Source organism: Petaurus breviceps, unplaced genomic scaffold (genome assembly GCF_028583685.1).
Source record: "Petaurus breviceps papuanus isolate PSGF00001 unplaced genomic scaffold, PetGlider_PUasm1.0 207, whole genome shotgun sequence".
Taxonomy (NCBI): Eukaryota; Metazoa; Chordata; class Mammalia; order Diprotodontia; family Petauridae; genus Petaurus; species Petaurus breviceps.
This window is the reverse complement of record NW_027185850.1, coordinates 23,881,090-23,907,536: the sequence shown is the minus strand read 5'-3', so window position 1 is coordinate 23,907,536 and position 26,447 is coordinate 23,881,090. Positions and strand designations below refer to the sequence as shown.

The 26,447-nt window shown below is 44.9% G+C and overlaps 1 protein-coding gene across 5 annotated transcripts in view; it reads right to left on the bottom strand.

The window, feature by feature from the left end:
- The window catches only part of LOC138164978 (terminal uridylyltransferase 4-like), a 63,377-nt gene that overhangs the window by 9,368 nt on the left and 27,562 nt on the right, over positions 1-26,447 (bottom strand). For all 5 annotated transcript variants that reach the window (XM_069092991.1, XM_069092996.1, XM_069092994.1 and 2 more), the window contains 11 exons: positions 25,192-25,280; positions 24,110-24,161; positions 21,957-22,026; positions 20,356-20,482; positions 17,569-17,688; positions 16,609-16,830; positions 15,979-16,153; positions 10,207-10,943; positions 5,765-5,915; positions 4,872-4,958; positions 3,013-3,116 (listed from right to left, as the gene is read on the bottom strand). In XM_069092991.1, the coding sequence (XP_068949092.1) occupies positions 3,013-3,116; positions 4,872-4,958; positions 5,765-5,915; positions 10,207-10,943; positions 15,979-16,153; positions 16,609-16,830; positions 17,569-17,688; positions 20,356-20,482; positions 21,957-22,026; positions 24,110-24,161; positions 25,192-25,280 (1,934 nt within the window). The remainder of the gene's footprint in view (positions 1-3,012; positions 3,117-4,871; positions 4,959-5,764; positions 5,916-10,206; positions 10,944-15,978; positions 16,154-16,608; positions 16,831-17,568; positions 17,689-20,355; positions 20,483-21,956; positions 22,027-24,109; positions 24,162-25,191; positions 25,281-26,447) is intronic.

Below are 26,447 nucleotides of genomic sequence, written 5' to 3'. Positions count from 1 at the left end.
CATCCATCCATCCATCCATCCATCCATCCATCCATCCATCCATCCATCCATCCATCCATCCATCTATCCATCCATCCATCCACACACACACAGAGGAAGGGCAGTCCCAGGACCTGGGGCTTCATTGGCACAGGGAGCTCTGGGAGGGGGAAATGCCCTTGAGTCCCATGGCTTAGTGCCTTCTCCACAACACAAGTCTTGGAGAGGGGCCGGAGAACTGAGACATTAAGGGACTTCCTGAGGGCCCCACAGCCCTGGGTGGCAGAACCCAGGTCTCCTGGCTCCAAGGCCAGGCTGGCTCTCTTGTGTACTACCCACGGGTGCTTCCATCTGCCTGCATAGTCTGTGTGCGTATGGTTATTTATACTCTGACACATCCCAGCACATACTGAGCCCAACAACCTCCAGGCTTAAAAGGAATGCTACAAAGATCATCTGCTCCAACCTGTACCCATTGACTGAGGCCCTACTATGTGCCAGGCAAGGTGCAGGAGGCCTCTGCCTCAACCTCTGGGGAACGGACTACTGACCAAGGCCCATGTCCTACTTCTGGTCAGCTCAGTCACAAGATAGCCTTGCACTCCAGGATCCTTCAAAGCACGCAAGAAACCTGATGTTAGAAAAAGCCCTTGGCATCCACCAATCTTCAAAGTCCCTGCCAGACATGGTAGGCCCCTTGTGTTATGAACAGACTGTCTTTCCATGCCACAAGTGCTGAGCTGGGTAATGGGGTCCCCCAGGAGCCCTGGAGCAAGCAGAGCTCACCTCATTACCATGACTTTCTATAAGCAGTCTGTTTTCTCTTTTCTTATTCAAAGGATCATGGGATCATCCCTAGAAAGAACAGAGGATTGCTGGGTGCCTCACCCTCTGATGAATATTGTTATAGTAATTCAGATTCACCAGGTGAGGCCAAGGATCTCTGGAAGCAGCAATAAACCTGCTGCCTGAGCTACTCTCTCTCTCCTCCATTATGAATTCACTAATTTCTCCAGCATAACTCTGTACAGACAATTTCCCCTTTCCCTTAGCTTTGCTTTGAAAAGCAAACACAGAAAGAGTGCCTAAAAATACATCACATTTTCAGTTAAACAAAAATAGCTAAGATTACAATCTTTTCTGGGATAAAAAAACCAAACCTAAGGTCCCCTCTGCCAATTCCTTCCATTGCATGATGTGCAAGGGAAGTAGGCAGCCCAGAAGTGGGCGTATGTGGAATCCACTGCAGCCCTGCAGCTTCTCCACCCAATGGGGAACAGCTCCTTGGGGCCCGATGAAAGAAGCAGGTGGCAGTGACTATCATTAGAGCACCCCCAAGAACAGCAACCTTTGGGAGAGCCCCATCTCCGGAGGAGTGGCCTTCCCAGAGGAGCAGGATCAGCAGGTGACAGCAGCAGTCTTCCCTACCCAGAGACCCGCTGGAGCGCTGCTGCCTCTAGACATGCCTCTGGCCTCCCTTCCACACTTGAAGCTGTTGGGTTCCCTCCCTAGGCCTGGGGCTTAGTGAAAGGGGAACCCCAACTGCTGGGCCCCATCAAACAGTCCTGAGGGCCTGAGGCAGAAGAAGAACACGGCTTCACATAAGAACTTTACAGACAGTAGCTCAATTCCCACCCATAGTTACATGGCCTAGTAAGTGTCAGATGGGGGAGTCAAGAACTGCCCAGGACAGTGACGTAATTTACTTCTCTGGGAGGGGGCGTCAAGTCTGTGCTTTACTGTAATCTGCCTGGAGTTCTAGCAAATGCAGTTTCAGCAAAACTGGCTGTCCTGTAGCCACCTGGGCTGGATTCTCTCTCCCCGCAAGCCCTCCTGTCCCCACGGTCCAGAGCACCATCATCCTTCACACCCTCAGTCCCCACTGCCGCCACAGGTTCCATCAGCCATTTACCAAACCTCGCTGGTGCCACCGCTGCCGCCCCCACATCTCGTGACTCTAATCCTTTCTTTCTGCTCAGTCACCACCTTCAGGTGAACCTTCAGTTCAGGTCTCAGCCTCTCACCAAGGCAGGGGACTGGGCACCCCATCAGTAAAATGGGGGCACATCCCCCAAATGTATGTGTACGTAACAGGCACTGCTATACTAAGGATTATGCACGTTGTAGAATTCACACCAGCAGAGGCATTTTAGAAAGGACAGAATAAGAGCTGGCATTCAGACAGTGTTCTGCACGTGCTCCGCTATCTGGAGGAAGGTGCCAGAGGGATGGAGGAATATCTGATCCTGGAGAACATGAATCTCGACTACAGTTTACTAAGCAGGGGAGGGATGTGGTCACAACTGCCCTTCAGGAAAATTGCTGTGGCAGTGAAATGGAGAGGGGCAAGATGTGAAGCAGAGAAAGCAGCCAGGGAGGAGGCGATGAGGGCAAGGCAGTCAATCCACAAGCTTTGTGAAGCACTTACTGTGCGCCATGGGCTGGGGGTACAGAGAAAGGCCCCAAATGGCGGCCACAGAGGAGGCAGCATGCAAACACTAGGAACACATGGGATGCGCAGAGCCCATGGAGATAATCTATCCTGCTCAATGAACTTCTATGGTTCCCTACCACCTTTAAGTGGAAAAATCCTGTTTAGCTTTCAGAGCTCTTCTGGCCCTCGAGGTACCCTGTGCTCTGTGACCTGGTCAGAGCGGCTTGTAAGCTCTCCCTGGATGGGGAAGGCACTCCCCTTCCAGCTCTGTCCTCCTTCAAAACACAGTAGTGCCAGAAAGCCTTTCCTGGCCCCCAGACCCTCAGGACACTCTCCTAACTAGGCTGGATTCCTCCTTCTGGAGCACATGTGGATATGTGCTTGACTCTCCTAATGTGGATACTGGTGTCTTTCTTCTTGTTGGATAACAAGTTTCCTGAGAACTAGGCCTGTAGTATTAGGGTGTCTTTATACAGCCTAAGTGGATCACACTATGGGAGTTTAACAAATGTTTCCTGAATTCTCTTGAATTGACTGATTGAATTCTCAAAAATTGGCTTTTGTATAAAAGCTTGTTACCCTATGATATTCAGTATTACCTCAGCATTTTCATGGCCATCAAGTGTCATGCAGATATCAAGATCACTGTCACGGAATCCAAATCCATTCTTTGAAGAACCAAATAAGCAAAGTCTGGCCTTTTCTAATTGAAAGAAGAAACCAAAATGTGTCAGAACCAAAATGTGCCCAGTTTCCAGTTGCTCCAAAAAGTGGGATTAATTGCGAGAAGTGAGTGAAATTCTCATATAACAGAGGACAGCAGAACCTGGAGAGATGTTGTCAGATCTGAGATGAAAACTGAACCAAGAAATCATGAAGCTATGAACAGCTCATGTACAAAGAGGGTTTTTAAATGCACAGATCTCTCTTTATTTAGATGGACAGATCAGAAAGGGGTAACGAGGGCCAGCAGTGAAGGCTGAGTTTGCTTCTAGGCCTCTGGTTCCTCGATGGGACAGGAAGAGAGAAGACAGCTGTCTTCTGCAGCCTAAACCAGAGGGGAGGGAGGGCCAGCCCCACAGAGCAGCACTAATTGAGAATTTAGTTAAAATCGTTACCAACCAGCTCCTCTGCATCTTGGGGAACTGGCTAAAAGGGAGGGCTTGGTGACGTTCTAGGGTGGGCCGCTCAGCACTCCTTTGTTTGAGTTCCTCAAGCTACAAAAGATTCCCATAGAGGGCTCTGTACTCTTGACAAGGCAGGGTGGTGGAGCAGGGAGGATGTACGCTGGACCTGAATCATCGTGCAAGAAGCCTCCTCAGATTACTCCAGCTGGAAGATGACCGTCCCTACTTCAATACCTCATGCCACAAGGCCCTCTCCTAGCCATTCAGTTGCTTTTTACCTTGTAGTTTAGTATCTGTATACATCTCTCCTCCCAATTAGTACCTGGGGTAAAGGGACCGTCTTTTGTCACTTCTGCAGCCTGAATGCCTAGCATAGGCCAGGCAGAGAGTAAGGACTTTGGCAACGGACTTTTGAAACATGCCCTCACACTTACTCTACTGTCTTTAAAAAATTCTACCAAAGATTTAAGTTGAGCTTGTTTTGGGTGACAAATTGCATTCTTTTGATAGACTAATATCTTTCTTTGAAAAAAATCATCATGAACTTGTTCCTACTGCAACTCAACTACTTTTGTAAAGAGGTTAGCTCATTTTTGCTAAGGTTTGAAAGTCACTGGGTTACTAAATATCACCTTGGCAAACCAAGGGTGAATTTTTCCCTAAAGTAAGCAATTTATTTCACAGAAACTGTTTATCAGCTGGATGAGGGTACTCACTCGGGTTTGTCTCCATTCCATCAAAGAATGAGAGCTGGAAGGGCCATTAGAGACTCTAGTTCAATAGGCCCAGAGGCCATGGGACTACTGGCCAAAGTTATGTAGCTCACAAAAGCAGAGTCAGAATTTGAACCCAAGGCTCTCAGGCCACACCCAAGAGCTCTTTCAAATACTACCAGGCTGTCTTAATTGACCTTCATTTTTCTAATTGTACAAGAATTCAGATGACCTTGTTGAAATCTCAGAGAACACAGAGTCCTGCAAAGAACCCATGAGAGCGTCTACCTTTAAAGTCAGGGGCAGTCACTGCGGCTGGGTGGTTACAGTCACTGTGCCTGGATCACCAGCCAGGGGTACTTGCTTAATGCACTGACTGATCAGTAAGTGAAAAGCAACTTGGGACCCAGGTTCCATGGACCCCTACCACATGAACACACCTCAGGGAAGGGCATATAAACTAAGCTAAGAGCTGATTACTCATCGCCAGCATAAATTTACGTTTACCCCAATGGACAATTACTCTTCTCTCTCCAAATGCAACAATGTGCCCTTATGTACTGAAAGAGCAGCTCACTGAAAAATGAAAAAAGTGCCTGGCAAATCTAGACAACATACCATTATATTCTTTTTGAATGAACCTTTCCAAACTGGCAAGAATCTGCTCCCTGCTTTGTTGTTCAGAAAATGGAGGTGATAATTCATCTAAGGAGGAAAGAAGAAAAGTTAAAAACAATGAAATATGAGAATGCATCTGATTTAACCAAAACCTCTTCTCTTTTTCTTCCTTATTGCTATGAGTGTTTAGAAGAAGGGGCAGAAGAAAAGTGTCTTACAGACTCCCCTCTATTTCCTATCCTGCCAGCTCTCTCTGCTATCTTCACGTGACATTTCCACATGACACTGAACTCTCACCATTCTCAACACGGACCCTCCTGCCTGCAGCAAGGCCCGACACTTCCCTACCCCCCAACTAGAATGAGATAGACTGGTTCCTGCTTATTGTTCAAGCCGTTGCAAGGAGAATGCCTTCCCCCTTTTCCTTCAAGGGTAAGGGGCCAGCATTCACCCTTTCCTGAAGTCTTCCTTGCCCAGCCCTCAAGCGCTCAGTAGCTTTCCCCTTTGCATTCTTGAGTGGGTCACACAGCTTAACCAGCTTTGGCATTGGCCTGATTCTCTAGTTCTTGTTCTTAGGCTGGAGAGTAGATGCTCCCAAAAGGAGGAGCTTTTCCCTTTCTCTCTCTGCCATCACTTATAGGAGAGGAACATAGTAAGTCTCCTGAATATCTGCTGACTGACTGATGGACGCACACTGAGCTCTGCTTATCTCCGGCATCCCTGTCATTGTGTGATTGCCAAGCCAGACAACCAGGCACCGCCCAGGCCCACAAACAACTACTTACACCCATCACCAAACTTTTCACAAGCTGCTACTGAAACAAACGGGAGGGACAAGGTCCGGTTACAGGCACTAATTCAGCTCTGGCCACTTCCTGTACAAGCGCACTCACCAAAGCATTTTTTACACACTAGATCAAGTATGTCCCGGAATCGGTAGGTCATCGGTGGCAGGGGTTTGAGGTCGATTTTCTTGAAATCATCTGGACAGTCGTTTTTGGAATGCCCATCTCGCTTGCAGATGCTGCACACGATAGTTGGAGGCTGAAGAGAACACACACACACACACACACACACAGAGGGAGAAAAGCTACTGAGCCTTTGGAACATCATTTCTCAGCCACTGGAATTCCTTGTATATGGATCCAAAGTATGTACACTTCAGCTCTGATTAATTGTGCTAAACAGCTGAGGAAAACATATATGATCAAGAATCAGAAACAGAAATCTCCCTTGAGTCAACAACTTCCATCTCTTTCTTTTTTTCAAAGCTGCTGATAGATATGAAGTAATTAAATGACCAAAAAAATGGGTCCAGAAAATAGTATTTTTAAAAAATCAGAGGGCATGGATAATTCAAACGTCTTTATTTACCCCAAATAAACAGCCGATCAAGCAACCATCTGAAGCAAAAAGCCACTGTCTATAATATTCTAGTAACTAATGAAATAGATTAATTTTAAGTAATGGGCTTCTAATGATATCATCCTTTGTAGTGAAAGGCCTAGTGAGAAAAGAGGGCCAGGGCCCACAGTACCCAACTGCCTCCTTCTCTGAGCCTCAGACAATGGGCTGGTGAATAAAAGTGCGTAAGAATAAAAAGTAAATCACAGCAATAATAATGACAGTGATAGTAATAATGACAGCAGCTAGCAGACAGGCTTACCATGTGCTTGGCACTGCAATCAGAATTCACACTTACTGTTAAATAAGAGATTTCTATCAAGACTGTCCTCATTTCTCTAATCACACTTCCTCAAGCAATCCATCCCTGGTCACTGTACTCATGTGGTGCTTAAGGATGAAGGCAGAAAAGCTGAATATTTGTCCCTAGACAATAATGTCCTTGTTGTCCTTAAACCTACTGAGCTTACATGATGCCTATTTTATCATACATGAATTAGAGCTCATATCAATTGCATTTTAATTACATATATAGTACCTGGAGTACTCTGACCTGGTAAAAATATTATGCATCTTTACTCTTAATTTGCCATTTCGAGTTTAAAAGCCTTTGAAAACTTAGTGCATGTAAGACAAATTAATAAAATTAGCGGGAGAATAAAACACAGAAACCCCAGGTAACTAGGAGGTACAGCAGCCCAGTGAAAGCATGACCATCCAAACAGTTCCCCAGAGGAATATGTGGAAACGGTGCTGTGAATATAGAGTAAAGTCATCATTCCAGCCACATACCAGGCTGTTTCTGCACCTTCCAGGAAAATTACCCTCACAGAAACACATTTTCCATTGTATGACAAGCTCTCTTTGGCCAACAGATCCATAGATCATTTTCACAAGGCTCACTCTCAAATTTTTTAAAATTTAAATTTCAGTGCCCAAAGGAGCCCAACTTCCTAATTTTATAAATGAAGAAATAACAATCTATTGGGTTTTCTCTTTCCCTACTTGCCTTTTACCTCCCCCTCCTTACATAACCCTACTCTCCATCTGCACTGTGTCCTCACAATCCCTTGACCCCTAAGCTCTCTCCCAGGCCATCTCCCCTACACTATCCACTCTCTCGTCTTCTTCCTGTCTGTGCTCTTCTCCTGAGTCCCCAGCCCCCTTGTGCCCTTCACTCCTATACACATGCTGCTGACAGAAGATGAAGATGATCATACACACCTGTGTGTGGGTGCTCACTGGGTTCACTACAGATGTGTTACACAACCTTAACTGGGTCCTCCCTGCTGCTCGGCAATCCTCCTCCTCCTCCTCCTCCCACTCTCTCCAGCTCTTCCAAACCTTATGATGCCTCAATGGCTTCCCCTCGCCCCACTCAGTGGAGAAACTTGCCTTAAAGAAGAGCCTGCGGCCATTGGTGGTGGGCTCCCTCTTTTCCCATCACCAGGTGCCTTCTGCCCCTCTCTCCACCAAAGAGGTGGGCTTACTCCTTCCCAATGCCAAGTGATCCCATTCCAGCCCGTTCCAGCAGATGACGCCCTCTAGCACCGCTACCTTCTCACGGCTTCTTCCCCACTGCCTACAAACACACCCATGTCTCCATCCTGTATCTCCTCTGCCTTTTGTAGCCCGAACTCCAGGAAAAGGACCATTTACAACTGATGCCTCCACTCTCTCTTCTACTATCTTCTTAACCCCTTATAACCCAGCTTCTGACCACGTTATTCCACCAAAACTGATCTAAAGAATGATCTCTTACCAAATCCAATGGCCTTTTCTCCCTGACCTCTCTGCAGCCTCTGACACTGTGAATCACTCTCTCCTCCTTCACATTCCCTTTTCTCTAGGCTTCCAGAACCCCCACCCCCACCTCCCCCTCTGACCACTCCTTCTCTGTCCCCTTGGCTGGATCCTCATCTAGGTCATGCTCTCTCACCATCAATGTCCCCCAGGGCTCTGTCCTGGGTCCTTCTCTCTTTTCCCTCTGGTGATCTCATCAGCTCCTGTGGATTTAATCACCACCTCTATGCTGAGTATTCTCAAATCTACCTTTCCTACCCCAACCTCTCTGCTGACCTCTAATCTCCACCTGCTTTTCAGACACCTCAAACTGGACGTCCAGCAGACATTATATTGAAATCAATATGTTCAAAACAAAAACCATCACCTTTCCCCCTAAACCATCCGCCCAGCTTCCTCATCGCTGCAGAGGGCACCACCCTCCTCTCAGACCTTAGGACTCAGTCTGGACCCCTCCCTCTCTCATGCCCTCCACATCCAAGCTGCTGCCAGGGCCTGCTGATTCACCTCTGCAACATCTCTCCTGACACTTCCCCCACCCTGGTGCTGGCCTTTAGCAGCCGCTGGAGGGTCTGCCTGCCTCGATTCTCTCCCCTCTACAATCCACTTTCCACTCAGCCACCAAAGTGCACGTGCAATCATATGACCCTGCTACTCAACAAACTCCAGTGGCTGCCTGTTGCCTCTAGGATCAAAGACAACATTCTCTGCTTAGCCTCCAAAGCCTTTCACAAGCTTGCTCCCTCCCATCCTTCCAGTTTTCTTACACCTCACCCCCCAAGCACATCCTCTTTGATCCAGTGGCCCTGGCCTGCTGGCTGTCCCATGAACAAGACCCTCCCTCTATTGGCTCTGAACGTTTCCTCTGGCTGTCCTCCATGCCTGCAATGCTCTCCCTCCTCATCTCTGCCTGGCTCCCGTTAAATCCCAACTAAAATCCCATCTTCCAGGAAGCCTTTCCCACCCCTTTTAACTGCAGTGCCTTTCCCATTTCAATTCTTTTCCCTCCATCCCACATACCGCTTGCTGCATAGATATTTGTGTACACATTGCTGCCCCCATCAGATGGTAAGCTCTGCGAGGGCAGGGCCTGTCTCTGCCTCTCTTTGTATCCCCAGAACTTAGCATATACTGCCTGGCACATAGCAGGTGCTTAATAAATGCTTACTGAATGAATGAATGAAAGAATGAATGAAGGCAGTAGCACAGAATGAGTTGACTCAAAATGTTTTACTTTCAACAACAGTATTTCCTAGGCACTGAGCAAGTTTCTGATGATAGAATTTATTACTGGGTCACAGCATTCCAGGAGGGCCACCTAATCTAATCCCCTCACTTTACAGATGAGGAAATTCTCTTGTGCCCAGAGAGAAGGACTTGCCTGGCATCCCACTGAGGCAGGATCCTATTTGGATGGGTCTTAGCGGGGCATCCCCAACTCTAAGCACAACCTATCTGGGTGCCATGCACTAGGAAGGCAATCACTGACAATGTTCCTTTTATGCGGGGCATTTAATTTTTAAGACTATTTCTTCTCAAAGATTGCCCTTTTTTTACAGAAAGAAAAATAGAGGCATCTGTAATTGGCCAGTTTGAGACACACTTAAACCCAGAGAGTAACTGAGAATAAAAGATAAGATTTGACTCCTCAAAGTTCTGCTCTCCCCAAATGACCATTTTGGGAGTGTTACCAAGCATAAAACAACAAAAAAGCATTAAATGCTTTATGAATATGCAATATTCTTTATGGAAAAAGACAAACTATGCCAAATAGGGAAGACAAGCACAACCTGACTTTGTCAAGTTGAGTGCGATGAGACACACGCCTCAGTTTTCTGTGATGCGGGAAAGGGAAGCCAATGGTTTGTATGAAACTTCCTTTAGAACTCACAGGGACAAAACGACGTTTTGGTTTTTAAGAAGCAACTATCAGCCGAAATGCAGATGGCAGAGGCCTGGTCTGTTAGATAAACAAATATGAACAATGAAATGTGGCTCCAGAACAACAGCACCACCAAGGAAAAATGGGAACACTTAGGGACATATAAATTGTGACAAGAGATAACGGACTAAGCCAAATGATCACGGGCCAGGCTAAAAAGCTTTTTTTTGAGAGAACGTGTCCTACCTTGCCAGAAGTCAAAATAAACTTATCAAACACATAATGCATTTCTGGAGGGCAGAGCTGGTCTTCGTCCTTAAGGTCACAAGCTTCTGCCACAGCTTGGCAGTGGGGAGAGGTAGCTGATGTGTCAATGTCAATGCATGGAGTCGGCAGCAAATCCTTGGTTTCTGAGTCGGGCCTGCAGGGGGTCCCCTCGGTGTCACTAATGGTGTCCAGGTCAGGTGACCTGTGCTCAGGGCACTTACACTGGCGGCCGCCCTCCTCCTCCTTCACACTTGCACTCGGCTCTGGGGGCTCTAAGTCCTGCGGCTCTTCCAGAGGCTGGGGCTGAGCTTCACAGGCATCTCCAGGTGTGTCTTCCTCATAAGCAGGGTCAGCCTCCTCCAGGTCCTTTCCCGGGAGGCCGCCGTCCTTCCCACCTCTCTGGGACACACACTCCACTTCGGTGCACTCCTCGGACTGACACACGTGCGCAGCACACCGACTTCCTGGCTTGGTCTTCTCTCCACTTTCCCCCTGGGGAGGGCTACCGCCGGTGGCCACATCTCCAGACTTAGCAGACTTTTTGTTGCTCATTTTCCCCCTCTCCTTCTTCCTGGAATCCACCTTAGACTTATTCCCGTCTTTACTCTGAGGACAAGCAAAGTATTTATAGGCTGTCCTGAACCTCTCCAGGATATATTCAAACACCATCTGGCTATTCAGACTCCGTGCAACATTCCTCTTGAGTGCAAAGGGGTCTAGTGGAAAAGAAAAAGGCCAGCATGTTAAAACAGGTTTCTGAAACACACTTAAGAACTCATGCCTCAGCTCTTAACTCTAGGACTTTCATCTCAAAGCAAGGACTGGTCCTGTCCTCATGGGGCAATACCCACACACAAAGGACAGTGAGCTGGGCGGGCAGCACAAAGTGATGCTGTTCACAGGCTTGGGGCCTACTGGAATGAGAGCTGACTTTGGAGTCGGACGACTTGGGTTTGAATCCTGTCTTTGCTACTTACTAAGCTGTGTGACTGCAGACAAGTCACTTCCCTCAAGCCCTATTGTGTGCAAAATGAAAGGGGTGGCCCTTTTCAGCTCTAAACCTATGGTCTTATGAGATGGCATCTGGACTGAGTCCTAGAGATGGAAGATGGAACAACACTGTCAAAAAGGACCAAGTATGAAGAACAAGGCGAGGGAAGGGGGTGGAGCCACTGGCTACGGAAAAAGGCAGCTGGTATACCCAGAATGAGATAGAATGTGTAAAAGAAAAAGAAGTAAGGATCTTAAGGAGAATTGTGAAAAAAAAAAAAACTGATGAAAGGCTACTACCAGATTTTAAAATGTTATAAGCAGTATTTATTTAGTGCTGGACAAAAACGAGAAAAAAGTCAAGGAAACAATTAAGGACCCCAAACCAGGGCTAAATGAATGAGATGGATCCTGCTGCTGAAGACCCAAGAAAAAGGAACTTGGATCCCACTATGGTGAAAAATGAGTTTAGACTCACACTTTATAATACATATCCATTATGAGAAATTCCCAGAATTTCAACCATCTAAAATTTTTCCTAAACCAGACTTACGATAAAGATTATTAGAAAAATAATGATATTTATCCATTGCAAGTAGCACAAAAAGTCATCAAATGATTGGGGAAAATCATTATATGGATTTTGAAGAACAGCTCAACAAACTATTATATGATATAGTGCAATGGAAAATAACTGGAGTTATATGTTACATAATTAAACAGACTAGATGTAACAGTATATTATATAACTATATATTCCATAAGGAACAGCAAAAAAAAAGGAATTTTCAGAAATAGAGAAGCTGTGTATGACTTGATATAGAACCAAGCAAGTGACAAGGAGAACAATACAACAAAAAAGTAAATGAAGAAAACACTAAAATAAAGAACCCAACACACCCCCTGCCCCATTTCTATCAGTTGGCCAATACTGATTGCAGGGGCTGATTCAGGAACATGCTCCCTTCCTCTCTGTAGAGAAGTGGGGAACCATAGGGGCTAGATGTACACCCTCCATGTCAGATACAAGCTCTGTCCTGGCTAGCCTGGCTTACCTGTTTGTGTCTGGGAGGTAGTTTGGAGGAGTTTTATGGTGAACTGGTGTAAAAAACAAAATGCATCCCTCAAAAGTTACTAACTAATATGGGGTTTTATACAACAAAAACAGTGCATCCAAAATAAAACACATGGGGAGGGGAAATGTGGTAAACACTTCCGATAAAAATGTGACATTTGGAACTAATATAAATCAGTAAGTGAACCATTCCTCAGTGCTTTAAAGGACATGAACAGAATTCTTGGGGGGAGAGGAACAAATTGTTCATCCCAATTTGAAAAACTGTTCCAGTTCTCTGACAATTAGAGAAATGCCAGTGAAAGTAATGCTAAGGGACTCACTCTCCCACCTGCCTCTCTAACTGGCAAAGATCATCATGGACCTGTGACTGCACTGGTGTGGGGACTCCCTCCACCAGCACACGTCACAACCCTTCTCCGCGGTTATGATCTAAGAAAGTTGCCTGGGACTCAGAAAGATTTAGCGGTCACACAGCTAGCAAGTTTAAGTGGCACCAGGTCCAGCAGGCCACCTCCTACACTGTGCTGCCTTCCAAAAGATAGTTTAAAGACAGTATGATTTAATACAGGTGCGGCTGTGGGCAAAGAGCCGTCCTCTCACACTGTTAGTGTGATGGTGAATTGGTACAATCTCTCAATAAACAATAACTCATAAAACAGACACATAATGTGACTAGAATTGATGTTCTAAAGAGGCCATTAAAAGGGAAAAACAACTTCTCTATACGAAATCATTCACAGCCACTTTATTTGTAATAATAAGAAAGTGGAAATACCACTTATTGTCTAAGGCTGTGGAATGGCTGAAGTGTGGACTATTAACATAATGGAATATTATTTCATCACAAAAATGACACGTGAAGAGGACAAAGAAATATGGGAACATGTACACAAAGTGGTGCAAAGGAAACAAGTTGGACCGCCAACACACACGCAGTGACTATGCCAAAACAGCACCAAAATCTTACAAGTCTGATGGAAAAGAGATTAGAAAGAAACACAAAGGAAAAAGTTATTTTGTAAGTAGTTGTTTTTTTTAATTAAAGTGTGAAATGCTCAGGGTTTAAGGTTTTATTTGGGATTTGTTAAGACTATTATTTTTAAAAGAAAGCAAAGAAACACTGATGGCCACGCGGATAGCAGACTCACGGGACCACAGATCTCAGGAGGGATTCCCTGTGCTCCTCCCCCCACCCATCACTCCTGCTTTTAAGCCTACCGTGCTCAGGCTTCTCGAGTGAGGAGCACTTTTTAACCCAAACTTACAAGAGAGTAATCAGACAGAAAGCCGAGAACAAGCAAGGCAGGCAGGAATGGGGCTGTGGACAGATGAAAAGCTGACTCACAGGCTTTTCTTCAATCCTATCGCATTTAGGCCCACAGGAGTTAAGGCTGCAAGGGGCCGCCTTTGAGGTCATCTGGCCTAACACCTTCACTTTACTAATAAAGAAACTGAGTCTCCAAGAGGAGGTGACTGGCCCATAGTCCCAGAGCTGGGAGGCCAACCCAGGGCACCCCTTCTTTACAGCTTGTGCTCCTAGTAGATGCACTGGCTCCATGACGGACAAAAGAGTTCCCCAAAATCCTGAGGGCTGAGATGTCAACCTTAGAGAGCTATCAATGCTCATACCTAAACATGGTCAGTATACACTACACTTGAATTAGAGCAGATACTGTTGTCAATATCTACAAGGCTTCTAATTCGCATATGCTCCAAAAAATGAAATGCAATCAACCTGCCGGCACTGGAAGAGAAGAATGCTTCAATCCCAGCACTTGCTGTGGGACCTCGGGCATGTCACCCCCCCCCCCCCTTCTCTGGGTCCCTGGGCCCTCATCTCTAAATTAGCCAAATTGGCCATAAAGTCCTTCCAATGATAATCTCTATGACCTCATATACATTTTTAAAGAGTTAATCTTACTTCCACTTCTCCATAAACATATCACTTATCAACAGAATGGAGAAAAAGCTATGGGTTAGTGAGCTGTTCTTAAAACCTGAAGATAAAAAAATATCATCCCTAAATATGATCATCAAAAGACAGGAGGAACTTCTCCAGGCTTAGGAGAATAAAAGAAGCTGGGAGGAGGCCTCTGGCCCATGACATCTTCCTGACCCCAGCCTGGAGCTCAGAGGATCCTGGCCATTCTTGCTCTTCCCTTTTCTCCTTCTTGGTTCTCTATTTTGTTTGCAAAAGAGTGAGAAAGTACAGGGTAAGGGGTTGGGAGCAATGCGATGTCAGGGAGGGCGCCCCGCCTGAGCCGCCAGCAGACCTCAGCTCTGATCTCAGTTTCTTTATCTCTGGCACGGGGATGATAATGCTGCTATTACCTAATGATTGTTGGTGAGGAAAGCCCTCTGTAAACACCAAAAGGTTCTCCAGAGGGGCCCTGCGCTGCTCTAATCACTGTCTCCTCTACAAGAGAGCATGTGGGAAGCTTGTCTGGGTCTGTGTGAATGGGTGGCCAAGTGCAGAAGGGCAGCGGTGGAGGCCAGGCCAGCAATGAGGAAGTGCAAGGCTGTGTTAAAACAGGCAAGCAGAGAATATGATGGATCAGGGTTCAATCTCTTACTCTAAGTAAGTTTAGGAAAATGTTCTGGCGTTGCAGCTTCTGAATGCAGACTAAAGGGCTTCGGGCTTTCTTCATGTTTCTGACGCTGTACTTTTTTGGGTTACTACCAAGTATGGTTTCTCTATACCTAAGTCACACGTAACAAACATTTTGGCAGTCATTTAGGTAGACGATTAAAGCGCAAGGAGAGAATGAAACAAGTGAATTCAACCAGACAAATTCAACAAATTTTGAAAAGACTTCACGTCTGAAATAGCCTCCTAGAATACTGGCACTGAAGGAGCTCTTAGAGTTCTAGGCCAACACCCTTCATTTCAGTTTAGGAAACTGAGGCCTAGAAAAGGCAAATGATTTCATAGAGGTCAAACACTAAGCACTCGAAAATAGTGGTCAAACGCTAACAGACTGCATTTACTTAGAGCTTAAAGGCTTTTCACAAGAGTCTAGAAAGCAGAGACTAGATTATCATCCCTGTTTGCAGGCAAGAAACCAAGATTCCAAGAGGAAGTGACTGGCTCATGGGGACACAGCAGCTAAGGCAGTACTCAAACCCAACTCATTGACCTCCAATACACCCACTCTCCTATTAGATAGAACCAGTCTAGGAGGAAGCCAGGCACTTTGCAGGGCAGGAGAGTTCTGCAAGAGCAGCAGGGTACAAGGTCTAGGCTCCAGGCCTGAGGTACGATCATCACGCCATTGTCAGCATCATTTTGGTTGGGACCTGGGATGTCACTGATGTCGAGAGCTCACGGTGCACAAACTCCCTCCACCAATGCAGACTGGCCACTCACCACTACAATGCGTCGATTATTTCTAGGTGGATATACAAATTACATCTGCGTGACCTTGAGCAGATCACTGCCAACTCCAACGTAAGGTGTACTCATCTGTAAAATGGGTCACTTTCGGACCACAACTGTGTGTGTGAGAGCTTCCTGGGCTCTGCGTTAAACAAACTGATGAGAACATGAAATGGGGAGCTGGCGGCAGACAAGGCACATTGCACATTGCACAGAAACTGAGGAGTTCATGATGCTGCGTTAGAGACAGACGAGAAGCGACACAGAAACGAGCACTTTCTGAATGAAACAACACACATCGTCCCACCTTCGATGGCTATCCGCCTTTTAGGCCAGTTTTTGTTCTCTCTTGTTAAGAGTTCTTGTACCCGTACGCTTATGACATACTCCTCCAAAGCAAACTCCAGTGTGTAAAACTTTAACAGCTCTAACCATAATTGTCCCAGGGACACCTGATTTGGTATTTCCAACGCTAACGGAGACTGGAAGAGAAAAGATATTTGTTGTCACATAAGCCCGGCTGCAATGAACACTTCTGACACTCCAGAAAAGGCTGAGAGCCCCATGGTCATGGATGGGTGGCCCTGAATGTCTGAAGGACACATCTGGCAGATACTCTAGGGAGGATTTATGGGAAACCATTGCAAGAACTGCACTGGATAGGAAGGCACAGAAGGCTTGCAATATGGTGTCTAATCCTGTCTCTGTCACTAATTAGCTGTTACTGGAGGGAGCACCCAAACCAATGAAATTATGGCTCTTAGAACAGTTGCTAATTTAAAGTAAATCAATGCTTAAAAAACAAATCCAAACCCAAAGAAGTAAGTAACCCTCAAGAAATGGCCTTACATATCCCTGAGGACTGAGAAAGCCTAGCCATGAAAGAGCAGGCAGGAGCAGGCACCCCCAAGCCTACGCAGATGCGGGGAAGGCTCACCTTGCCATGTCTCTCCTTGGCCGTGCCGCTTTGGGCGTCTGTATCTGAGCCGGTGGGCTTCTTGGTGCCACTCCTCTGATCGGCTTTTGCTTTATTTTCAGAGGCACCTGAGTTCTTCCCGGGCCCACTGGGCATAGGTTTGTATTCCCACTTCACAAACTTCTCGTCTTCGATGCCCTTCAGCTGATGGTCATCAACTCGTTTTGAGTCAAAGCCTTCAATCTAAAACAGAAGCATTCCAGGTAAGTAATGAAATTACTTCCAAGGTAAGTAAGTAATTAAAAAGAACATCTGCCTGGGGCAGCTAGGTGGCACAGTGAATAGAGCATTGGCCCTGGAGTCAGGAGGACCTGGGTTCGGATCTGGCCTCAGACACTTAACACAAAAACTAGCCGTGTGACCTTGGGCAAGTCATTTAACCCCAACTGCCCTCCAAAAAGCAAAAAGGAACATCTGCCTAACAGAAAAACCAAAATTTTATCTTTCAAAGAGAAAAATCTGCAAATGAGTGCATTTCATTGAATACTGCAGCATTCATTATGGGCAGAGCTCTGGGCCAGCAACTTTTAGGAAGATTCAAAGTTGAGATAAAATCCCTGCCTGCCTTCAGTTTTCAGACTAGGGGAGGAAAAAATACAAACATAAAGTGTCTACCCTCTGAGAGTTGCTATACTGAGGAGCCACCTCCTGAGGGAGGTGGGCTAGCGTGGACTACACCTTCACCCTGAAGCCCACACTCTTCCCAGCGCTGTTGGGAGGATCCAATGAAGCTGTGTTTGTAAAAGCGCTCTCATTAGTTTTGCTCAACATTCCAATCTCTCCTGGCATCAAGCACAGAATGATGCCCAGAGTAAATGGTTCGTAGCCACCACAGGGTGGGGGAAAGGAAATCAGCACATATTCAGGCAGGATGGCCAGGACCACCTCCCTACACACAGGCAGGAGCATGCACATACTTACCCAACTGCCTAAATAGGAAGGAAGAAGAGGGGGCTTTCTTTGTTGAAGAAAAAACATCACCATTAAAGCAAAAGAGTAGGAAGGGATCCCCCCTTCAGCCTGGCAGTCAATATGGCACAACTGAAAAACAAAAAAGGGAAATGAACACCACTTAAAACTTCTACTCAGAAAGAAAGTCAGTTCTGACACCCTTGCCCAGAGAACGTGGAAAATGTGCACCGGAACATAGTAAACTCCCGTTTATCCAGAACAAAAGAGAAACAACGTGCTGAGAAGGGAGCCTTCTGGACACTTGCTAGCTGGGCCCCCTCAGCAGGGGCTGGAACACTCCTGGTGTCTGCACCTCCCACAGCTACTGTGAGCACGGAGTGAGAAAACCCACCTATCAGGATAGGGGACAGGCACTCCAATCCCAGCAGATTCTAGTTAACAGAGTTACTAACCAGATGTATACATGTACACAAACACATACAGGTATATATCTCTCCAGCCTCTGCTAAAGTTGTGCTCAACACAACCTCTCGTCATGAGGCTGAGGTGGTTCTGGGTTCTCTGAGGCTCTGCCAAGGGCCCAGAAGAACAGAGCTGCAAAGGTTCTGAGGGTGGGCCACAAGACTGACTGCCTGCCGCCACCTGAGGACAGGGGAGAGGCTCGTCGCCCTAGGGTCGGAAACCAGGTGATCCACTGTTCTTGGCCACAGCGACTGATGAAACTACTAAATAAGGCATGAAGAGGCAGGAGTGTCACTTGTAAAGATGAAGCTATGGCTCCCCAAAGGAGCTCTGTGTATTTATTGGACAGGTGTTCTTGCTGTTCAGTCATTCCAGTCGTATACAACTCTCTGTGGCCCCCTTTGGGGTTTTCTTGGCAAAGACACTGGAGTGGTTTGCCTTTTCCTTCTCCAGCTCATTTTACATTGGAGGAAACTGAGGCAAACGGGGCTGGGTGACTTGTCAGGGCTGCATAGCTGATAAGTGTTTGAGGCAGGAGTTGAACTGAGGAAAATGAGTCTTCCTGACTCCTAGCTGCCCCATTTACTGTACACTGATGAACTATTTTCAAGAATTACACGACTGGCTCTTTGATACAAGACAGAAAGGAAGGATGCCCACACAATGGAAGACTTCTGGGAGGCAAGGATGAAAAATGCCAAGAAAAGGGCAACACGGATGGGATGCAGGACTCCTCAGGTGGAGGAGGTCACGCTCTGAAATGAATGGGACATCAGCAACACAAGGCTACATATGACAACACTGGGACTTCATCTTCCTCTGATGGGCTCTCACACGTGCAGAGCGCATTTATCCTGAACCTGAGCAGGAGCCAAAGTTCTGGATTCTGCTCTCAGGCGATGGTTCTAAATGGGACCAGAACCTCTAACAAGGAGAGCAGACTAAGAGAAGACTCCCACAATGAGAGTCTCTTTCAGATGCCAACAGCTCTTGGTTCAGCAGTAAACAGTGATGGTCTGATAGGTAACCAACTCCCCAGACTCTGATTAGCTTGAGATAAGAAGACTCCCCACCTAGAGATAAAGGGAACTTTATCTAGAGACTTCCATCCCCTACCAGAAGTCGGGAGAGTGCAGCTACTCTGACAATGAGATTGCCAGGATGTGATAAGTGATCAGATTCATGAGATCCTAGAATGTACAGTAAACAGTGGATTAATTGTAATCTGACAGTGTTAGGCACAGGAATAAATTCTATTCTAGCTTTTGGGGGCTTAAATTAAAAGAAGCTGCATATACTTCACTAGATGTGTAAAAACAGTTCGGAAGATTGAAGAGGGAAAAATATTCCCCAGAGGCCAGGCAGCATAATTAAAACAACAACCAACAAAGTTATTGACAATAAATTGGGAGAATAAAAGCTATGAAATGATAGCCCATTTCAAGTAACACAAGAGGCAAGGATGTCCTTGTCATGATCCAAACAAGGTGAACAACAGCCTTTCAAAGCTCTACCAGGGCCCCTCAAAGCACACATTCCTTGAGGGAAATCAAAGAAAAAAGAAATTCAGTGTCAAAGGCTGAGGGAAGATTCAATGAAGTACCCTAGGGAAACAGGGACCAGGTTCTGTTTTGAGGGTGATTGTAAAGGGAGAGTGGAGACTGAAAAGTGAGGGAAATTTGGCTGGAGTATGTAAACGATGGTGACAGGTATGAGAGCTCAAAGAGAATTAATGTTTATTAAGATACGAAAGAAGGGCCTAAGCTGACAGCTTTCTAAGGCAAGCTGCACTGCAGACTATATTCTTCAAAGATTCACACCCAGGCTCAGCCAGAGGTCTACTCTACACACGTGGTTGGGGGGGACCTGCACGCCAGGAGAAAGGTGTCAAAATTTGCCATGGGCCACTCAAACCAAATTAAAATATAAATGGGAAATGCTGAACAAAATGAATAAAAAGGCAGTAAGGCAGAAATGATGTTAATGTGTCATGTTCAGAGCCAATGAGCAGTCAGGGATCTGCTTCTAATGACTCTGAGCCCACAGCCTCAGAAGACACTTAAAGAAGCTGCTGTTGCCAACAGAGCTCATTACCTGATGATTGACCTGTCCTTTACCTTAAGATTTTCACCAAGAATTCTTTTTGTTGGGCTTTTCCTTGAAGACTTTTCCAGTCTAGTGGGATGTACATTCCATTGGCAGAGATTTCAAGAACCCAGGACAGTTCACCCCCATGCCACAGAGAGGCAGCAGAGAACTTTAGCTGCCATGTTAGTGCAAGAAAAATCCTGGTAAATTCTCAAAGTGAAGTATTTTCTCCTAGATTCCACTTACCCTAGCCCAGTAGCGAAAAGCTAACACCAAGGGGGTTAGGACAGGCTCTAGCTTGCCAAGAGCAGCAAGCAAATCAGTTGTGAGGCATGCCACATCATTTCCAGCGCTCACCTTACAGATTAAACCACTGTCAAGAAAAAAGAAAGAAACTTCATTTAAATCACTAACATCTTGGACAGTCTATCATCCCACCAAAACCTATAGCTATCCTTCTAAACTCACAACATTTCAAAGTCTAAGAAATTCCCCCAAAAGTAAACATTCACTAAGAGCAAAGGCCCTGGGTCTAGGCACCGAGGAGAGACACAAAGATGAAAAACGTGCACCCCAAATGAAGGAAGCCCTTTCTATTACCAACCTGATCTGTACCGAGGCCTTACTTTACTGTCATCTTGCCTGGGCAAACTTTCAACAAATACTCATCTGCGGATCATGTTAACATGAGCCATAAATTTGGGTGGTGGTTTAAATGGTATCTTTAGAGCTTCATCGCTGGAAGCAACCTGAGCAATCACTGAGTTCAAACCTGTTATTTTAGAGATGAGGAAATTTAGGCCCAGAGAGGTCCAGTGACTTGGCCAAAGCCCCCATCAGCAGCAGAGCCCCAGGGAAAACACAAAAAGATGATCTCAGATTTGGAAAGGATATTGGTCTATTGTTCATTTCCTCTGTCTTTCATCTTTAATCTTTCTGAATCTACCTACTGGCTATCTCTCCCTCTCTCCATACATATGCATACACATACATATGTGTAAAATCACTTCTATTAAAAAAACTACTTCTCTGTCATCACAATTTATTGCATGTTCTAGCCTTTCTCCCCCTCGCAGTTTATCTTCTACAGTCCCAGTCTTTGCTATCACTCCCTTCTACTTTCCCCCAGGCTCACTTGTGTGCACATCTGTTACATTTCCCCACCTCCTTGAAGGCAAGAACTGGGTCTTTTTCATCTTTGAACCCCCAGTTTCTAGCACAGGGACCAGTACAATGAGGTACTTAAAAACAGTTGCTGAATTGAATTATTCTTAGGAACAGTCTCTTGGCCACAATGGAAGTAAAACTCTTTGCCCCTACAAATCAGACTTTTAGGAAGTTACCTGGTACTTTCTTTAAGAAGTATATAAGAGACCACAAATTATTTTCAACCACAATGGGAGAGGCTGTGAAACAAAAGTCGGAGTGGGAGTAGGGTTAGTGAAGACTTCATTCAAGAGGACAGTATTTGGGCACCTTTGTCCTTACTACCATCCCACTCTGCTCACAGTGATCACTTAGGATTACTATTCTGAGTTTGGGTTTGTTTTTTAATACTTATTTCAATTTCAGTTTTCAATATGGCAGGTTAACCTATCAATGCCTTACAAGAAGGTCAAAGAACCCACTAAAGTTTCAGCTAATGCCAGGCTGATAATTTACACATATACTTTAAAAACAGACCACTCCATCTAGAAGCACATCTTTTTGTTAAGCACATTATTTCTTTCAGAGAGAACAGTTCAGAGACCCAAAAGGGAGACTTTCTTGCTTATTCACTATATTGTTCCTTTAGTTGAAAAGAAAAACCAATTCCTATTTTTTTCTCTATCATCATCACAACCAACCTCTTCACATCTTTGCAAAAGACAACAGGAACTTTGGCATGAAAGTCAGACTCCACCTCTGAGTATAATGCTGATAAAGAAAAACAAACAAATGTAAGCTGTGTCATCAACAATTTAAATAACATATTCCTTCTAAAATCTCATGTTATTTCTCTCTTTTTCATTATTGGTATTGGAAGACTATCCCCTTTATCTACGCACCTGCTATATAAGTATGGATAGACTGGAAACACTGCAGAAATTCTCATCAATTTTTTTTTTAAAGAACCCATGTCCATAAAGGATCAAAGTGTCCTCTATTTTGTTAAGAGTGTTCTCTGGCAAGAACTGAGCCCACAAGAGTGCTATGGTGACTACCTATAATGAATGGGTTAAGAGTTTAGGCTTTCCAATCGGCATGCAAACAAAAGGTTGCTAACACTGCTCTTCTGTTACTATTCTTGCTGTTGCACAGACCCACGTCCAGTGCCACCAATAATAGACCTAGGACAAAAGAGGATGTTGAGGGTCGGTCTACCTCCTTCCTTCAACCCTCCACTATAGACCCAATGCACCAAATATGCAAAATGGGTGACTTGGCGATCTTATTTTCAATTTCCAGAAGATACCCAGTCCTGGTCAGAATAAACTGGGAGAAGCCTGGACTAATGACATGTGATATGCCTTTATATATCTGTACCTCAGTACAGAATACAAGCACACATGCTACTGAGTCTAAGAATAAAACAGGTCCGTTCAGGTACTTACAATCTGCCTCCTACATTTTAAACATTGCTCTGTAAGTCATCAAAGTTCATATCAAAATGATGAGAGCAAAATCCTCTTGATTTTTCCAGAAAACTAAAAAATAGCTAAAAGGAAGATAAAATCTAAAAAGTAAAGGGAAGGTGTTTGTTGTAGGGGAGAAAAAATACTGGACCTGGGGCCAAGAGACCTGGGCTTGAATCCTGTTTCAAACTGTGGGTCTTAAACTATTGGTGCCTGTTTCCTCAACTATAAAATGGGAATATCTGTAGGACTTCCCCTCTGAGTCATTTCTATCATTATTATTATTTTATTATTAAAGATAATGGCATGAAGTTGGAGGGAAGCAAGATGTGTAGAATCGTGCAAGTGACTGGGGTGATGGTGGGCAGACAGTGGCAAAGAACAAGAGAGAGCCAGGAAGATGCAGAGCCTGGAGGGGGGCTTTAGAAAGGCGACCCCTGCGCCAAATGCCCATCTTTTTTTACTAAGCACTTAAAGCAAATTAAAGAAAACACAGTAAATCAAAATCTGAAAAATAGGAAGTCACTGAAAATATTTTTCCATTTCAACATCAAAATGAACACAAGAGCTCTCAGGAGGAGCTCCTTGTGAACAAGGCTTGTCTCACTCTCTGGCTCTATGTCCATAACATCCAGCACCGGCTAGGGTGCATAAGAGGCACTTGATAAATGTCCAACGGACAATACATGTTGTCTGATTGACTGAGAGGCTCCAGTGTCCCGGGAAGAGCTGAACGAGAGAGTAACCGGACACTCACAGTTTGCTTTGGGACAATGTGTGCTGAGCTCTGGGCACACAAAGACAAAGACTGTCTAATTAGTATATAAAGTCTTCCTTGGAAACAGATTCCTGACCAACTTTAACGGTCTTCCTGAAAGCCAGAGCAAATCAGAAAGATAAGACAGGTTTATTGTGTGTGCAAGATTATGTTTTCAGTGAAAGACTAAACTTGGTTAAATTTGGGGCTATAAAACATCTGCACATTTACAGAAAAATGTATTTTCTGTATTAGCACCTCTACCCCTTTCAAAGTCTCTCTTTTCATGATTAGAACTAGTTATCTTTTTTGGCATAAGGATTTCTGCTTTGACAATATTCAAAATAAACAAACAAAAACCCCAAATCGACCACAACTTTTAATATAACTGCTTTGATTATACTTACTTTTGACTTTTTGAGATTGCAAATAATCTTTTCAAGAGCTAGCATAGCTACTATTTAAATCCCAGGATAAGCACACTGAAAGAAATAAATGTTTTATCTATCCAATGACTCAAATGTGCTAGGGATATGAATTTTAATTTTGTTAGATACATAAGCAATTTAAACTGAAAATATCCTAACACACCCTTCTTTGGAAAGTGCCAATTAAAAAAGAAACTTACCACAGTTTTTTAATATGTCAAGCACCTGAATCAGAACATCTGGGTGACTCATCTAAAAAAATTATAAGGTGAATCAATACAGGCGTACAGGCCAAACGGCAAAACATCAGAGTGAACTGAGCCCCTCGAAAGGGCATTTTAATACAAAATTACTGTCATTATTTTAATTTAAAATTACAGAGATGAAAAGAAAATCAATGTGCTTTATGTTTTTATTTACCGTCTCAATCGCAGATGTACAGTTTAGCAAATGATGTGGGCTCAGCAGTTAGGCACCCTTACAAGGACTTGTGAGTCCTTAGAGAGAGAGCTGATGTTACAATTGTGTTGTAAAAGTAAAGGGGCCAGTACATGCTCTGAGTGCTTGTGGGGAAGGATCTGGGGTGGGGAACCACCAGCAGACTGTCCAGGAGCCTTACCACCAAAATCTGTTTCAAACAATAAGCTCGTCAGAGTCTTAATGTTTAATATTTATAATACTGCCGTTAATGAGAGAGATGACTCCACCAGAACAGAAACTGTGACATATTTAAGTCATGCCCAAACCAAACTTCAAAAAGGTACATTTTATGACTCAACAAATCTGATTCAAGATCCATGTATACAAATGATTAAAAAAAATCCATTCCCTGGACATAGGCCCGGCAGTGAGGCAGAGCATCAAAAGGCCTGCACTTGGTGGTCGGGAGGCGTAAGAGGAGACTCCAGCTGCCAAAGGACACTTCTGAGGGTCAGTGGGTCAGCCACTTACCTCTTTGGCCCTCCTCTGTAGGTCCAAAAGGCTAAGAATCTAACCCAACTCCCACAGCTTTGTTGGCAAGAAAGCTTTTTGTCAAGCTTGGAGTCCTCTTTCGAATGGTGACCTGTTGCTATTATGATCATAATGGTCAGCCTCCAGAAGAAGGGGGGGCACCCATTCAGCCCCCTCCTGCTTAGAAGCATCTGCACTAACAACAACTTGCAGGACTCAGGCCTAAAGAGGCTACAGTCCTCCTACTTTGGGGGAAATTTCACCAAACAAAAGCGACGCGAAGATACTAAGTTCAGAGGACCATTGACAGGGTACTATTATGACTACTTACCTTGGATGGAAATTTTACATCTATATTAACATCACTGCTTTTAAAAGCAAACCTAGTCAGAGAGGAGCCATACAGCCTAAGCGAACAGTCTGGAAGACAAGAGAAGTGCATTAGGCATAAGACACACAAGATGATGGTTCCCTAAAGAAATTACAGCAAATGAACCACAGACATACCTCCTTCTGTTTTTCCCCTTCTCTAACAGGTGAACTCTGACTAGCAACAAGACCAAGTAATTCTATGTTTCAGCTACTGAGGCAAAGGCAGCTTAGCATCAAATCTCAGACTTTAATTTTATTTTCATTAACAATTTAACTTGGAGAGAATGGAAAGCTTATCCTTACAAATGCAAACTTGGCTACAAACCAGTGATGTTCTGACCACACGGTTCAGAGACTATTTACTACACATAAGGAAACAGCATATCTGGGCTAGAAGAAAAGCCATGAAGACTCAGTGTGGATGAGCTGTTCAGTGCTGAAGAGCAGCTGAGTCATTAAGAACCACGAATACTGATGACTGCCCCTGGGGTCTTCTTGGGCGTCGTGGCTGCGCTTCTATTTTAGAAGAAAGGCAAATGGGAGAAAAGGGGGCTGGCCAGGCCACCTCCAAGTTAATCTCAACGGGACTAGTCTGAAAGACAACATGCATTTAGGAGCCTAAGGATAAATGGGGCGGCCTCTCCTATGGCTAAGGGTAGAGTTAACAACAATTAGTTTTGGAAAGGCGAGAGAGAGTTCTCCCTAAACCTTGATTTTATCTCAGTCTCTTCTTGATGTAGAAAAGCTTGACTTGTTATCAAACGTTTGAAAATGATCTGGCTAAACAAAAGAGGTACAGGTAATTTTCTCTTTTACATTTTTATAAGGCCTGTCTTCAAGAACTAGGACAAAAGGGTCACCTATTAGGAAAACCCTTCCTATTTCTAAGATCCGTGAATATGTCTGTAAGTGCACTGCCCTCCTTATGTCAAGCTCAATCCTTCCAGGTCTCAGAAGATTTTTTCATGAGTTGCTATGACCAAAAACAATCATCACCTTCTGGCAAATGTTTTGATGATGAGCCTCCCAAACTTAATGAGACTGATTTTCTCAGACATCAGCCATGTGGGCCTACATCCAAAGCCCTACAGACTGGCAAGGCTGACCAGAGCTTCCCCATGCCACTGCAGGGTCCTAAGGCCCCCGAGGTGCACCACAGTGAAGGAGGAATACCAAATGTGCCAATGCCACTCTGCCTACACTGAGCTCCTAGGA